Source organism: Pinus tabuliformis, chromosome X, assembly GCF_031772625.1.
Source record: "Pinus tabuliformis cultivar Carrire ecotype Pingquan chromosome X, CPIR1, whole genome shotgun sequence".
NCBI lineage: Eukaryota > Viridiplantae > Streptophyta > Pinopsida > Pinales > Pinaceae > Pinus > Pinus tabuliformis.
Genome location: NC_142308.1, coordinates 1,163,511,029 through 1,163,528,693, shown reverse-complemented (window position 1 = coordinate 1,163,528,693; position 17,665 = coordinate 1,163,511,029). Strand labels below are relative to the sequence as shown.

Sequence of the window (17,665 nt, the reverse complement as noted above, 5' to 3'; positions counted from 1 at the left end):
AAACAAAAATTTCAATTTTCAAATTCTTAATACTTATTTTTATTTTGTTAAATCGTTTATAATTTGAAAGTTGGATATAATTTGTAATTTTGTTGAAACTTGAGCTAATTCATTACACTCCTGTGTTTTTTGCAGGACAATGGTGGGAGGCTTTTGGCAGCCATTGTCTTGAATTGCAGAAGTTTGCAATTCGTATTTTGAGTCAAACTTGCAGTGCTACTGAGTGTGAGCGCAATTGGTCTGTCTTTGAGAGGATTCACACGAAGAAGATAAATTGTTTGGATAAAAAACGGTTAAATGATCTAGTCTATGTCCAATGCAACCTCCGGTTTAGACGCAATCAATTGCTGAACAAGACTTGATTCAGATCCCATTGTGTTGGAAGACATTGATCCAACATCAGATTGGGTAGTGGAGAGTCATCCAACAAAGTTTCATTCTGATGAGGATATTGATTATGATTATGAGACGATAGCATCACTCGAACATAATGTTCAGTTGAAGGCAGATCCTGATCCACTTGTACCAGCCTCAGGGTCAGCAAGTCCTCCAGTTGCAGGTGCTTCCTCTGCTCAGCCACGACATAAGCGCATATCTCGTCTATCTCAGCTTGCAGTTGCTACATAGCCTGCTAGTGCTACCACTTCTACAGTGGCAGTTGGAGATGATGATGAGGAAGAGCCATGGGTTGGCCTATCTGACTCTGATCTAGATGATCTTGGCTCCTCTAGTAGTAGCCAGTAGTACTGGTCACAATTTACTTTTGTTGTAGAAGCCATTTCTAGCCTCCTTGGTTATGTGTTTTTGTTTTGATATCTATATCATCATGTATGTATTGGACAGTGCACTGGGTGCCATTTTGATATAATGGATATATTCAGGAGCCTAATTTGATCATATGTTGTCTTCTATCTATATTCTAATGCTGTTTGTTTGGAAGCATGAATGAAAATCTTTAAAATTATGTTTTTTTTATAAAAAAAATAAATATTTAATGTATTTTTTACAATGACCGAGTCATTGAAATCGAGCCGGCCGAATCGGAGTTGGAGTCGGAGTCGGAGTCGACCCTCAGCCGAGTTGGAGTCGGAGTTATAAAACATTGCTCGTGACCTATCTAAAAGTGCAGGAGCAGGAAATCAGAAGTACATTGCAGCAGCATTGATGATCAACCAAAAAGAATATGCTACAGTACTCTTCGTGAGTGTTTGAAGTCTGTCGGTGCTGCATCCTAGAACAGTCATCATTATCAGAATGATGGACTTACCGCTGTTGTCATACAATATCTGCTTTGTAAATTTGTACTATCTCTCTCTCTCTGTTGAACTATTGAAGAATATAAGAAGAATTGATCAAGGGTTTCCCCACATTGGGGTTTGTCTCTGGCTGGTGCCACATCTTGTGTCCTCTGGGCTTGGCTTGTCTTCCGCTGTTTATATCTATGTTCTATCTGCACTTTACTATCATGCTGATGTGATTGATAATTTGAATATTGTCATTGGGCTAATATGAAAAATTGAAGTAAATTGCTCTAAGCATAAAACATACCTAAAATTAACAACATTTGTATAGGTGCACTGATGCTGCATACCACAAAAATCAAGCTTGTATTCATGACCAGCTCCTATACTTTGGACCCTACATTTGACCAGGTCACCTGTCAGGCTTTGGGTCCATTTTTGCTACTGATTGAGGTGGTTGTCACACAGTATATGTGGTTTCTTTTTCTGTTACTTCTATAAATTTCTTTCTTCTCACAGGTCGCGACAAATTTTTCTCAATATTTTTCTTGCTGCTCACATTGTATTTTGCACAAATTGAGCTCCTTTTAGAAGGGCATCATGCTTTCAGATTTCTATAGAAAATGAGGTCAGATTCTCATCCCAAAACATTGTCCTGCCTGCATTTAAAATACCTTGCCCTTCTCTGTAAATGGCTATTTCTTTACTGAGAGTTAAAATACTCACATCTTCAAAGTTCACCATTTGCTGGTTTTTACTCTCATCAAATAAATAGGAAATGCCTTTGCTGCTGCTATGCCTGTTTGCAATTTTCTTTGGTTTTGATGCAGATTGGTACGTTTATGGTATAGTGAAGTGCAAATTAGTTTAATATAACACTGTTTGCTGGTTTTTACTCTCATCAAATAAATTGGAAATGCCTTTGCTGCTGCTATGCCTGTTTGCAATTTCCTTTCGTTTTTATGCAGATTGGTATGTTTATGGTATAGTGAAGTGCAAATTAGTTTAACATTAATTTATGTTCAAGAGTTAATTCAATGTACATGAAAATGTTTCAGGAGAAAACAGGAAAAAAAGGTTTTTTGCTTGTAACTGATGTGAGCAAGTCAATTTATTAATGTCCAACTGACAACCACAAAAGTAGGTCAATGGGACTGAAAAGAGCACAGTCAGGTCAGCATGACTACGATGTGGGAGTGCAAGTGCATTTCCTAAAAATGCAAAAAGTAACATATAGAGAGAAAGAAACCATTGGTAGTGCTGCTGCAACATGTATCTAAGAGACCGTGGTATAATTCAAAATACTCAATAGTCTACAGCCCGATACAACATAATAATGGCCTGCCAAAAAGGAATTAGTGAATGAGATGGTCAAGTTTGGCAATGGCGCTAGAGGTGTCAGGTGCTCCTGAGTCTAATGACCGATAGTGAGGGAGGTGAACTGGGTACAGGTTTGCTGTTGAAGCCCCCTGGGGCTAGCAGTGGATAAGTGTTAAATTGGCAACTAGGGCCAAACTCCATGTGGGTCATCTTATTTATGGCATATGATATTTTTCTTGGATTCCTCTCACCGAGATGTGTACGATTGATCTAAAGGTCATCTGATTCCGACATGTATTCATGGAGATATGAATTTATTTATCTTATATGACAATTTGTTAAGGTCGGCCAACAACCAAATTACCCCAACTTATCTCAACGTTGCACTATAAATAGAGGTGGCTTACAAGTCATTTTAGACACACATCTCTTGTGATCTCTCTCCACTTGTTTGGGTTTTGGTGGTAGGAGAGATCTAAAGGAGAATACACTGCCCTAGAGGAGATCTAGCCCTAGCCCTAGACGTAGTCAAAAGAGAAGGCTCTTCGTAGTCAAGGAGGGAGCTCTATCCGTAGTTCTAAAGTGACCTAGCCGCAGTCTTAGGAGGAGACACCTCCACGCAGTCAAGAAGGGTTTCATATGCAGCTAGAGGAGGCACTTATACTCAGTTAAGATGAAGTCTAAAATGCTGTCTTAATGGAGACCAAGCCGCAGTTAAGAAAAGGAGAATACGCTGTCTCAATGTGCCCTAAACACAGTCAATGAGGGATGCCCTATCCGCAGTTAGAAGAAGCCCTAAGCGCAGAAACTTAGCCGTAGTAGAAGGAGATCCCTAGCAAAAATTAAGGAAGAGATATAGCCGCAGTGGAAGGGAGTTCTGGCCGCATTCAAAGGAGGCCTATATCCGTAGCCAAAAGAGCCTAAGCCGTAACAAGAAGAAGACTGGTCAATGTGGACATTTAAGGGCTGTTTTAGGGGTCTAATTAGAGGGCAAAACTACTGGTTGGTAGGCCGAGGCATTGTTCTTGAAGGCCGAGGCTAGGAGGTTTGATTGAGCACTTGCTAGAGGGTTTACAATCACTCTAATACGCTGCCACAGGCCTGTTCTAAGGGCTATTGGATGCCACTATAATAAGAGGAGGGCATAACCATTGTTTAGCCACTGTTAAAGGCTAGAAGGCTGCTCTGAACAGTAAAGGGAACAACCTTCCCTTGGAGAACAATTGCAAGACAAATCTGGGCAGATTTTGAGACTGTTAGGAGACAATACTTTGGACCTTATTTAGGCCCAGTCTTGTTGAGCTAGACCGCAGGCCATAGCCAACAACATGATATTAGAAGGACTGCGTTGAGGTTGATTCAACCAGCAAGGAGCAACATGGTGGTGTAAGGGTCTCACCTTGGAGAACCTTATTCTAGAAGCTTGATATGCTGCAATCAGTTGAAGATTGAGGGCTGCTCTATCAGTATTCCGAGCTGTAGTCCTTGGTGCCAAGAGTATAACTCCATTGTGTCATCTTCATGGTGAAGATCTTTTATTTGGAAAATCAGTATTGACTTTGAATCATTGTATTCTATCTCCTCTCTCTCTCTCTCTGTGCTGAACTATTGAAGACTAAAGAAGATTTGATCGAGGGTTTCCCCACATTGGGGTTTGTCCCTAGCTGGTGCCACATCTTGTTTCCTCTTGTCTTGGCTTGTCTTCTGCTGTTTATATTTATGTTCTATCTACACTTTACTATCATGCTGATGTGATTGCTAATCTGGAATTGATATTGAGCTAATATGAAAAATTGAAGTAAATTGCTCTAAGCATAGAACATACCAAAAATTAACATGGTATCAGAGCTGAGGTGAAGACAAAGCCCAAGCAAGAGTGAAAGAGCAATCATTGAGGACAATTGGACAAGGTCAAACGCTCAATGGGTTCCTCATCCCACTTCCTTGCTGAAGATAAGCTCCGTGAAAAGTCTGACTATCATGGATGGAAGATGTTTCTGGATTTGACATTGGAAGAGCAAGAAGTGTTGGATTATGTGAAGGGTAAAATCTTCAATGGAAAGTTTGGATCTAAGGGTGGAAGGAAAGGCAGATGATTTGCTTGCAATAAGTTTGGCCATTATGCGAGGGAGTGTCGAAATAGAAGGGACACATCACATGATGATGATCACAATCATTCTAGGGGAAACCTCAATCGAAGGAATGACAGGTACAATGGCAAAGGAAAAAGGAATGAGACATCAAGGTAATGGTCGACCCTCCAAGAAAGCAAGGAACTCCAGGTATGAAGAATCAAATGTTGTTTCTGATAAGCAAAAGGAGTATTATCTTATATCGGCCCTCTCCTCTACCTCTTCTCTGGATACTTTGGGGAATTGGCTTATTGATAGTTGTGCTTCAAGGCACTTCATCGGATACAAGGAAGCACTCTCTAATCTGATAGAGAAGGAAATAAACTTGAAGATTATTCTTGAAGATGATGCCACCTATCCTGTAAAGGGTGTGGGGAATGTTAGCCTTCAATTGAATCAGGGTAATACGATTCATTTACAAGAAGTTCTTTATGTACCTGATCTCAAGAAGAACCTAGTGTCCATTTCGGCAATGGAAGACAAAGGTTACAAGGTGGCATTCATCGATGGAAAGGTACATGTTTGGAAAAGGAATTTTAAAGATGCTTTTACTCTTGGGTTCAGGGTTGGCAATTTGTATCAAGTTGCAGGAGGTCCATTGGGGGCCATGTCTGATCTATGGCATCGAAGGTTTGCCCATCTTCATTGTAAAGCCCTACCCGATGTGAGACAGATGGTGACAGGGATGCCTGAATTCAAAGAAGAGCATGAAGGTACATGTCCGAGATGTACTAAAGGAAAACTTACAAGGGGATTCATGTTCGGGAATCTCATGTATGCAGGTTGAAGAAAGCTCTTTATGGCTTGAAGCAAGCACCCCGAGCTTGGTATGAGAGGATTGATAGCTATCTGATGATGCTGAAATTCGCTAGGAGTGAAGCTGATCCAGACCATTGCTTTAAGGTTGTGGATAATAGACTTCTAATACTGGTACTTTATGTGGACGACCTCTTTTTGACAGGTGCAAACCCTCTCATTTGCAAAAGTAAGAGGGAGTTGGATTCCTGATTTGGAATTGTGAATTGCAAGCCCGTGCCAATCTCGATGGAGCTTAACTTTAAGAAATTATGCGGTATTGCTGACAGACATGATTTGGGAAATGCCTCTGAGTTTCATAAACTCATAATAACATTGATGCTTTTTGTGAACTCTCGCCCGAATATATGCTTTTTAGTTAGCATATTGAGCCAACATATGGCTGAGCCTCATCACTGGCATTGGATTGGTGCCAAGGATCTTTTGAGATATCTTCGAGGCACAATCACTCATGGACTGAGATACACTGCTGGTAATGTGAGGCTACATGGTTATGTTGGCATTATGATATAGGTATGATACAGGTGTTGTCCATGATGGCAACTCACTCAGATGACAGATCATAGTGCAACTAGAATGATCAAAGAGGTATACGTAGGTTTGCTGTGACAAGGATGCGTATACACGTGGGTGCACCATATACCAAGTCGCGTAGACGTACACACACACATTTACAGAAGGAAAGGCGCGTACATGTTGGGAATCTAAGTTTTGGTCCGTGGTATTTGGTCCATGGTATTTTGATATTTGGTCCAAGGTATTGACCCTAGGTATTGGGTCCAAGGTATTGGTCCTATGTGGTTTTGGACCATGGTATTGAGAGAGGCCTAAACCTATATAAGGAGAAGAAGATCATTAGGCCAAAATGCAAGCGTGCAAGTGATGAATATCTGATGAAGTGTGAGATCTAGTATGCTGGTTATGGGTTTGTGATGCTTTTCTTGATCTGAACCAAGGAGGCACCTATGTGGTTGATAAAGGTTGATGGACTGGGATCGTGAAGACTAAAATGCATTATCATTATATGGTATGATCATGAATAGATCTGAATACTGATGCATGTCTTATCCTTTATATCTTATGTTCTGGGTATATCTGAAGTTGAAAATTGCAGTGAAGGTATAAGTAATTATTTTCAGATCTGTACGCGGGTTCTCTTTGGTGAAAGGGCGTATACATGCTGGTTTAACACAGTCAAGTAGCGTATACATTATATTTGAGGTTGCTATTGGTTCTAGTGGTTGTTGCAGTGTTCTAGGCTCTGCTCTGTGTTTTGGTGATTGTGTTTTAATGACAGGGTTTCAGTGATTCAGAGTTAATGATTGTATTGCAGTGCTGATTGTTTTGTATTTATGGATCCAATATGAAAATATATGAAACGTGGTCCCTGGAAGAAAAGAGAGGGTTGTAGCCTTCTATAGGTCAGCGCCTACGGACTAGTACATCAGCTGGTACAAGAGCTAAGGGGGTTGTAGCTCCCTTCCAGGAAAAGCTGGAGAACAAGATAAGGTTGTAGCCTTCTGCAAGTAGAAGCTTGCGTACTGGTATAGAAATATTGTAAAAATAAGTTTCTTATTAAAAGAAGATAGAGTTGAATTGCAGCAGGTGGTTTTCACCCACATTGGGTTTCCACCTTATATCATGGTGTTCATGTGTGCTTTTATGTGTGATGATCTGTTTTGTTTTACTGCACCTATTTATTGTTCATATAGTTAATAATGTTTTGATGCACTCATTGAAGATCAACTAACTGAATCATAAGTTTACTGGATATACGCGAGTTGCATTAAAACACAGTTGCGTATACACGCGGGTATCCTAAACTGAAGTAGCGTATATGAATCTGATAATGGAAATGAAAAGATTATTGATTTGCTAATACTGATTCACCCCCCCTCTTAGTATTATTTCCAACAATTGGTATCAGAGCAGGTCCTTCAGAAGAAGCTTGATCGCTTGAAGGAAGATCCATCAGGATGAGTAATCAAGAAAGAGAGGGATCCATCAGACCACCAATCTTCGATGGGAGCAATTTTGTTTACTGGAAGATAAGAACCACAACATATCTACAATCGCTTGGAACGGATGTTTGGGGAATCGTGGAAGGAGGATATACATATCCATCAGCAATTCCTACAGATACAACAGATAGAAAGCAATATGAACTCAATGCCAAAGCTGTTACTATCTTATTGGGAAGTTTGTCACAATTAGAATTTGTCAAGGTCATGCAGTTCCAATCAGCGAAAGAAATATGGGACAAAATCATTCTAAGCTACGAAGGAGATGATCAGGTAAAACGTGCTAAGCTTCAAACTCTCAGAATACGGTATGAAACTCTTAAGATGCATAGTAATGAAAGCATAGCTAATTACTTCTTGCGTATAGATGAGATTGTCAATTGTATGAGGAATCTGGGTGAAGAAATTAAGGAAGTTGTCTTAGTTGAGAAAGTTTTGAGATCCTTGTCTGCTAAATTTGAATCCAAAGTGTCCGCCATACAAGAAAAGGAGGATCTGCAGAAAATCACTATGACACAGCTTCACAGAATCCTAACTACTTTTGAAGTGAGAAAAGGAGGAGCATCAGACATGAGAGAAGCCGCATTTAACATATCAACAAAACTTAGTGAATCAGGATACATTTCAGAAGAAGAATATGAGGTAAATTTTGTCAAGAATCTTGAACGGGGATCTGGAAGGTTCAAAGGTAAGCTACCTTTCAAATGCTTTTCTTGTGGTAGAGTTGGTCACTATGCTGCTAGATGCCCTCATAACAAAGGAAAGATGTCTAAAGAAGGTAATTGAAGTTATTATACTCATGATAAAAGTAATGACTCATCCAATAGTGATCAAGACATTAGACTTCTCATGGCATATGAAAATAAGGACGTAGAAACAGAAGAAGTTACCAAATTAAAAGATTAGCTGGAGACAGTAACCAGAGTAAGGGAGCCGCTGCAGGATGTAGTAAAAGATCAGAGCATAACATTTCAGAGACTTGAATCTAAGATCCTCTCTCTAAAAGGAGATCTTGAAGAATCAAAGAAGCAGAATAAAGAAGCTCGTGAAGAACAAGAGCATGAAGTGCTCGAATTAAGGCAACAAGTGGAAGAAGGAAGAAAAGTTGAAGAAAACATAAAGAAGCAATATCTGGAAAAGGAAGAACAACATCAGGTTGAGGTAAATATCTTAAAAGGTAAATTAGAAGAAAAGAATAAACTGTTACGATTTCAGGACAGTACTAAGATTTTGGATGATATTCTTAGTAGTCAAAGATCCCCTGCTATCAAAACTGGTCTTGGTTTTTATGAAACTGTTGAAGGTGAGTCTAGCTCACAAGGTGAGGGAAGGAATTCTAATGCAAAATCTGAAATGATCAACAAGGAGATAAATGGTCAACCCCAGCAGCAACCAAGGAAAGAAATTCGTCAAAGAAAATCTTTTGCTCCTAACTATGGAAGTGATAGACGGTTATTTCCTCTGATGAGTAATATTGAATGTTATGAATGTCATAATCTTGGACATGTTGCAGCTAGATGTAGAAGAAGAGTGCTTCAAGACCATCACACAAAAAGATCATCACGTTCCAGGTACTTTAAGGGATATTGTTTTGCTTGCAATATGTTTGGTCACAAAGCTATTGATTGCAATAAAAGGAATATGAAACATGTAAGATGTTATGCATGTAACAAGTTTGGACATAAAGTAAGGGAATGCAGGAGCAAAATTCAGACACCAAAGCAAAATGATCATACATCATCGCAATTCTGGGTATTGAAGAAGACAGAATTAGAGTCATAAAGAGGTGGCATAACCCAGTTAGCAGATGTAATAGACACAGGGGAAACTGAAAGTGTAGACCTTCAGTATTCCAATTTGCATACGCAGATATTATAAATAGAAGTCGCGTATATACGCGAGTTGGAGGCTTCAGAGTCGCGTATATGGAGCTCTGAAGAAAAAGCAGCAGAACAGGAAAAGAAGTCTGATATGGTGGTTGGCACAGGTTCAGGGGGAGCATATGCTTCAAATAATGCATTGTTGGCATTGTGGTTAGAAGACTTTGGTGATAATGCTTATGTGGCTAAATGATACATCTTGCTACTTACTGTTGGTTGGTCAAGAAAATGATATTGCAGATTACAGGTTGCTGATGTTGATGAGAGATGCTTATAGTGCAGATCATATGATGTATGATAGTTGCTGATGACTATCATGATCTTGTTTAGACTTGATATGTGCTCAGGGGGAGCATGGACAGAGTGATACATCTTAGCATATACAAAGGGGGAGCTCAATCAGAGATTTCAGCATGTACTCAGGGGGAGTATGGACAACAGAATGTATATCAAGGGAGAGAATATCTTGATCTGCCCTTTGCCCTTGATGTCAAAGGGGGAGAGTGACTTGGTGTGGATGTTGCCATCAAGTCCAAAAGGGGAGATTGTTGGCATTATGATACAGGTGTTGTCCTTGATGGCAACTCACCTAGATGACAGATCATAGTTCAGCTAGAATGATCAAAGAGGTATATGCAGATTCGCTGTGAGAAGGATGCGTATACACGCGGGTGCAACATATACCAAGTTGCATATACGTACACACGCACGTTTACAGAAGGAAAGGCGCATACATGTTGGGAATCTAAGTTTTGGTTCGTGGTATTTGGTCCATGGTATTTTGGTATTTGGTTCGAGGTATTGACCCCAGGTATTGGGTCCAAGGTATTGGTCCTACGTGGTTTTGGACCATGGTATTGAAAGAGGCCTAAACCTATATAAGGAGAAGAAGATCATTAGGCCAAAATGCAAGCGTGCAAGTGATGAATATCTGATGAAGTGTGAGATCTAGTATGCTGGTTATGCGTTTGTGATGCTTTGCTTGATCTGAACCAAGGAGGCACCTATGTGGTTGATAATGGTTGATGGACTGAGATCATGAAGACTAAAATGCATTATCATTATATGGTATGATCATGAATAGATCTGAATATTGACGCATGTCTTATCCTTTATATCTTATGTTCTGGGTATATCTGAAGTTGAAAATTGCAGCGAAGGTATAAGTAATTATTTTCAGATCTGTACGTGGGTTCTCTCTGGTGAAAGGGCGTATACACGCTGGTTTGACACAGTCAAGTAGCGTATACATTATATTTGAGGTTGCTATTGGTTCTAGTGGTTGTTGCAGAGTTCTGGGCTTTGCTCTGTGTTTTGGTGACTGTTTTTTAATGACAAGGTTTCAGTGATTCAGTTGTTGGGTGATTTAGAGTTAATGATTGTATTGCAGTGGTGATTGTTTTGTATTTATGGATCCAGTATGAAAATTTATGAAACATGATCCTTGGAAGAAAAGAGAAGGTTGTAGCTTTTTGTAGGTCCGCACCTACGTATTAGTACATTAGCTGGTGTAAAAATTTCTGTTTTCCCACCCCGGTTTTCAGTTTCTCCTTATTTCTCCCATGTAGTTAAATGCCCATTCCCATAACCATACATTTAACAGACTGAAAAAAATAAATATTGCTGAAAACACAAATTCTGGAAATTTTTCAGAATGCTGGAAATTGCAGAATTAAAAATCAGCAATTAAAAACAGCCATTAAAACACATTAAAACACTGATATTTTTGGTCAACTTGACCCTGGAAAAACCCCCTACAACTCTTGGGGAAAACCAGTTTGAGAGCTCTTCTTTATTTCTGAAAATTGCCTTTTTACAGTGAGAATTATTCAGCAAAAAATCAGCAAGCAAATTTACAACTTATCTCCTTTCCCGTGCCTCACAGCAATCTGGAAATTACAGCAAACAGGACAGCAATAAATGCTGTACGACCTCCGTTTTGTGTGCAGAAAAATCAGCAAACTGCTCCTCGATGTTTGTGCAAAAATCTGCCTTTCACTATGTGCTGAATCAGCTGTACAAATCTGCTCAACTGCTGCCTTGGAATGTGTGCCAAGCTGCTGTCTCCTTCTCCTTCCTGCTCAGAAATCTCTCTTGCTCTCTTGCTCTCCTTCTCCCAATCTGCTCATGAAAGAATGAATGACCTTTTCCTCCTTTTCCTCCTTTAATATAACTCCAAGTGACTTTTGGGTGATCCAAGTGACTTTTGGGTGATCTCTAAATCCAATGGCTGAAATAGATTTAGATCAATGGTTGAGATTAAATGCTCATTTAAATCTCACTTTCTATTTTTTAATTCACCCCACTTTAATAAAAACCCACTTAGTCATTTATTTCCAAAGTCACTTTTCCTTTCTAATTTTTCATTGACTTTATAAAAGTCACTTTAAAATTAGACTTAATAACTTTATCACTTAAAGTCACTTTTAAATTAGATTTAACTTTATAAAATTATAAAGTCACTTTAGGAGAAAAATTAAATTCTTTTGGACACTTTTCCCTAGGCCAAAGATCAAAGCCTAAGGGAACCACCTGTCCTCCGGTACCAAATTTCAACAGCTGGTACAAGAGCTAAGGGGGTTGTAGCTCCCTTCTAGGAGAAGCGGAAGAATGAGAGAGGTTGTAGCCTTCTGCAGGTAGAAGCTTGCATATTGGTATAAGACTGCACCAGTATAGAAATATTGTAAAAAGAAGTTTCTTATTAAAAGAAGATAGAGACGAATTGCAGCAGGTGGTTTTCACCCACATTGGGTTGCCACCTTATATCATGGTGTTCATGTGTGCTTCTTATGTGTGATGATCTGTTTTGTTTTACCGCACCTGTTTACTGTTTATATGGTTAATAATGTTCTGATGCACTCATTGAAGATCAACTAACTGAATCATAAGTTTACTGGATATACGCTAGTTGCATTAAACACAGTTGCGTATACACGCGGGTATCCTAAACTGAAGTAGCGTATGTGAATCTGATAATGGAAATGAAATGATTATTGATTTGCTAACACTGATTCACCCCCCCTTCAGTATTATTTCCAACAGGTTATTCCGATAGTGATTGGGCAGGCAATGTGATTGATCACAAAAGCACTTCTAAGTGCTGTTTCTCTTTGGGTTCTGCTTCGATATCCTGGATGAGCAGGAAGCAGAAGTCGGTTGCTTTGAGCACCGTTGAGGCTGAATTCATAGCTGAGAGTATGGCCTCCTGTGAAGCTATCTGGTTCTAGAAGCTCTTCTGTGAGCTGCTTGGACATGTGCTGGATACCATCATGATCTTCTGTGACAACTAGAGTGGGATTCGATTGTTGAGGAATCCTGTGTTCTATGATCGCTCTGAGCATATAGACATCAGGTACTGCTTTATCTGGGATATGGTACAACGAGGAGCAAGAAGGCTCCAACACATTGGGATTGATGTGTAGGTCACCAATATTCTGACAAAGCCCCTCGGAAAGGTCAAATTCTTGACTTTCCGAGAACGACTAGGAGTCGTGGAGAGACCCTCTCCTAAGGGTCCCATATGATATGGACATTGAGCTCTGGGAGCTCCGGGGGGCTTGGGGGTACTTCTTGGAGCGATGAGCAACAATAAGGTCAGTGGTTCAACCTTCCCCTATTGGTTTGCTATGTAGGCAGGATGAGTGGTTCATCCTTCTCCTGCTGAGACACAGTCATAGGGTGAGTGGTTCAACTTTCCCCTAGTGATTTGTTGTGTACAGGGTGAGTGGTTCAGCCTTCCCCTGGGATACCCCATGGTGACATGTAGGCAGGATGAGTGGTTCATCCTTCTCTTGCTGAGACATCCTACCCATGCTGTCTGCGACTCATGGGAAGTACCTCTCATTTGGCCAATGAGCAGGGAAATGAGGATAGGGACCATAGTACTACCGATGGACGCATCGTGTACTATCGTACTCCTAATGCTAGGATGATATTGATCTAGGATCAATTGGAACTGACTTTGGGTCAGTAAGAGTGGTATGAGACACTCTCTTTATTTGGAATTGATTTCGGATCAGTAAGAGTAGTATTAGACACTCTCTTTATTTGGAATTGATTTCGGATCAGTAAGAGTGGTATGAGACACTCTTTATTTGGAACTGATTTCGGATCAGCAAGAGTCGTATGATACACTCTCTTTATATGGGATTGATTTCGGGTCAGTAGAGAATGGTATGATACATTCTCGATCACTTCTTCATATTTTAGCAGAGCAGAATAGAGTAGTGTAGGGCATTGCATTGATGGCAGAGATAGTACGGACTGACAAATGGATTAGCAGATGGATTTCTCCTTAGTTGAGAGGGAGTGTTAAATTGGCAACTAGGGCCGAAATCCATGTGGGTCATCTTATTTATGGCAGCTGATATTTTTCTTGGATTCCTCTCACCGAGAGGTGTAGGATTGATCTAAAGATCATCCGATTCCGAAATGTATTCATGGAGATATGAATTTATTTATGTTATTTGACAATTTGTCAAGGTTGGCTAGCAGCCAAATTACCCCAACTTATCTCAACATTGCACTATAAATAGAGGTGACTTACAAGTCATTTTGGACACACATCTCGTGTGATCTCTATCCACTTGTTTGGGTTTTGGTGGTAGGAGAGATCGAAAGGAGAATACGTGCCCTAGAGGAGATCTAGCCCTAGCCCTAGACGCAGTCAAAAGAGAAGGCTCTTCGCAGTCAAGGAGGGAGCTCTATCCGCAGTTCTAAAGTGACCTAGCCGCAGTCCTAGGAGGAGACACCTCTACGCAGTCAAGAAGGGTTTCATATGCAGCAAGAGGAGGCACTTATTCTCAGTTAAGATGAAGTCTAAAACACTGTCTTAATGGAGACCTGGCCGCAGTTAAGAAAAGTAGAATACGTTGTCTCAGTGTGCCCTAAATGCAGTCAATGAAGGATGCCCTTGCCGCAGTCAGAAGAAGCCGTAAGCGCAGAAACTTAGCTGCAGTAGAAGGAGATCCCTAGCAGCAGTTAAGGAAGAGATATAGCTGCAGTGGACCCCTGAAAAGAGCCTAAGCTGCAGCAAGAAGAAGACTGGTCAGCGTGGACATTTAAGGGCTGTTTCAGGGGTCCAATTAGAGGGCAGAACTGCTGGTTGGTAGGCCGAGGCCTTGTTCTTGAAGGCCGAGGCTAGGAGGTTTGATTGAGCACTTGCTGGAGGGTTAACAGTCACTCTAATAAGCTGCCACAGGCCTGTTCTAAGGGCTGTTGGATGCCACTGTAATAAGAGGAGGGCATAGCCATTGTTCAGCCACTGTTAAGGGCTAGAAGGCTACTCTGAATAGTAAAGGGGACAGCCTTCCCTTGGAGAACAATTGCAAGACAAATCTGGGCAGATTTTGAGACTGTTAGGAGACAGTACTTTGGACCTTATTCAGGCCCAGTCTTGCTGAGCTAGGCCGCAGGCCATAGCCAGCAACATGATATTAGAAGGACTGCGTTGAGGTTGATTCAACCAGCAAGGAGCAGCATGGTGGTGTAAGGGTCTCACCTTGGAGAACCTTATTCTAGAAGCTTGATATGCTGCAATCAGTTGAAGATTGAGGGCTGCTCTATCAGTATTCCGAGCTGCAGTCCTTGGTGCCAGGAGTATAACTCCATTGTGTCATCTTCATGGTGAAGATCTTTTATTTGGCAAGTCAGTATTGACTTTGAATCATTGTACTCTCTCTCTCTCTCTCTCTCTCTGCTGAACTATTGAAGACTAAAGAAGATTTGATCAAGGGTTTCCCCACATTGGGGTTTGTCCCTGGCTGGTGCCACATCTTGTTTCCTCTTGTCTTCTGCTGTTTATGTTTATGTTCTATCTGCACTTTACTATCATGCTGATGTGATTGCTAATCTGGAATTGATATTGAACTAATATGAAAAATTGAAGTAAATTGCTCTATGCATAGAACATACCAAAAATTAACAATAAGACTGTATGATCTTGTGGGTGATGTATGAGCAAGAGATACTCCTAGTATACTTTCAACCTAAGGTTCCTGGCATCTTTTGGGAATGGACACAAAATACAAGCTGTTTCTGGGCTTTCCTAAGATATCAAATAGCAGTTTCTCTATCCTAGGCAGATTCTAGAACCAGGAACCTGTCTGAGGCTAAGCAGAAACTTCTGGGATTCACTGGTTTGAGGATTGGGTGGCTTGCTGTCCACAAATGCTCTTCTGCAGTTTGATTTTTAGCTTATCCTGGTTTTTGGTTGCTCTTGGCCTAAGTTGGCAGGGCCTTAAGCACTTTTTCCATATTCTTGATGCACTCAGCAGTCATGCTCATGGATTTTGGTCATTTAGTGGACATCGTTATATTTTTTGTCTTTCTTCGAGTTATATATGAGCTTAATTGAGTTTGAAATGTCTTTTCAAAAATGGATAAATTAAGTGATTATGGTTTTCCTTCTGTTTAAGGATTGAATTGTAGAGGTGTGCAATTTCTAACCATGGTGCATTATAGTCTTGTTTGTTTGGAGGTTTGAAGTCTGCTACTGTAGAAATGTTAAAAATACCCGAGTCATTCACTCTAAATTGAATGCTTTTTCAGAATGACATACTGCTTACAACATCCATCAAGGAAGATGCTTCTGATGCCAGTAGAGCCATTTGAACCCAACAGAACTTGTTATGTATGCTCAAGGGTATGGTTCATTATTATTGTGGTTATCATTTTTCTTGGTTGACAATGTTGTATTGAAAATTTAATTTCTTTCTGAAAGATTTCTGGCTCTTAACTAATTAGTCGGTGTGGTTCCTAACCAGACACCTGTATCACTAGAGGTGAATACTCAGCAAGCAAAACTGAAGGATATTATAGAAAAAGCCGTCAAGGCTAAATTGGGTGTCAATTCCCCATTGATCATGCATGGTTCTACACTTTTGTTTGAGTCTGGTGATGACATTGAGGAAGATGTTGCTGCACATTATGCACAAAACTTAGAGAAGGTATGGCCAAAGTTTTTGTTTTGCACTTTTTCCTACATGTTGTCAAACTAACTGTCTCTAATTAGGCTATATTGCCTTGAACCTAGAGAGTATGGACTAAAACTGTTTTCAAGGTAGTATGCAAATTCTAATATCTGTTTCTACTTTGTAAATATTCGATTGACATTGAATCTCTGTTTCTGCCTTATGTCTTCAAAATTCATAATTTCTGTTTTCTATCTCAAATTTTTTCCATCTCTTTCCAGACGTTAGCAGAATTTCCAGTTCCAATCACAAATGGTGTTATTCTTACAGTAGAGGACTACCAGCAAGAGTTCTTATGCAGTATTAATATTAAGCACAGGTATTAATATGCACTTGGTTCTGAAATGCTCTTTCAGTTTTTGCAATCTATATCAGTTGTGATGTAATTTTCTTTACCTGACTTTTAATATACGTTACTGGATCCATCCCTTTGGGGTGCTGGATCTGTGGATCTATTGGTTGGATCCAGATTCATCAGGATCTAGATAAGATCCGGATTTCAAGATACCAAAACAGATCCCTTCCATGCACAACGAAATCTGGCACAAAATATTTCTGAAAAATATATTGCCTTGATTCCAGAAGGTGGGAGCCATACATTTTTTGACCCGTGTTCTTTCCTTTCGAACGTATTGACCTTTTTCATCATGAAGTCAAGCAGTTTGTTCAAACGGCAGAATACACAGTTATGCTGTGCAGGTTAGTCCTAGAGGAAATATGCTACCAAATTAGGTCCCTGAGAACTCTGGGCTGCTAACCGAGCCACATGGTCTTTGTCGGAGTGTGTTACTTCTGGTTGGTCTGTGTGCAAATACTCATCTCCGTTGATTCAACCGTTCTCTATTTCTGCTGTATCAGGGATCTAACTGGAATGGGCAGTCATTGGCCTAACAGATTTTCTTGTTTTGCTCCTCCTTATGGTTTTCCGCAGCCTCATTCCTCCTTAATCTTCCATTGTGGGTTGTGTTCCGATGTTTTGTTATAAAATCATATAAAATCTTTCCTAGGTCAAGCAGGTTGCTGTAATGTTTTATAACTGTTCATGGTCATATTAGTCAGTTTAATAATTAAGTTAACCATGCATTTCAAATAGCATAGCATAAGGTATGGCCATCGACTTTTCATTGGGATTGGTTTGTATTTGTTGTATTGATAACATGAATATGCTTACTAGTATTTTTAATAATTAACTCTTATTAATAGTATTTTCAAATTTTGATAATAAAATAATAAATAATGTATGGCAAGAAAATTAAATGATTACGTTATTAATTAGTAACCCTA

The 17,665-nt window shown here is 39.9% G+C and overlaps 1 protein-coding gene across 3 annotated transcripts in view; it reads left to right on the top strand.

The window, feature by feature from the left end:
• The window catches only part of SAE2 (SUMO-activating enzyme 2), a 151,557-nt gene that overhangs the window by 95,595 nt on the left and 38,297 nt on the right, over window positions 1–17,665 (top strand). For all 3 annotated transcript variants that reach the window (XM_089453299.1, XM_089453300.1, XM_089453301.1), the window contains 3 exons: window positions 15,960–16,053; window positions 16,175–16,357; window positions 16,603–16,700. In XM_089453299.1, coding sequence (XP_089309425.1) covers window positions 15,960–16,053; window positions 16,175–16,357; window positions 16,603–16,700 — 375 coding nt within the window. The remainder of the gene's footprint in view (window positions 1–15,959; window positions 16,054–16,174; window positions 16,358–16,602; window positions 16,701–17,665) is intronic.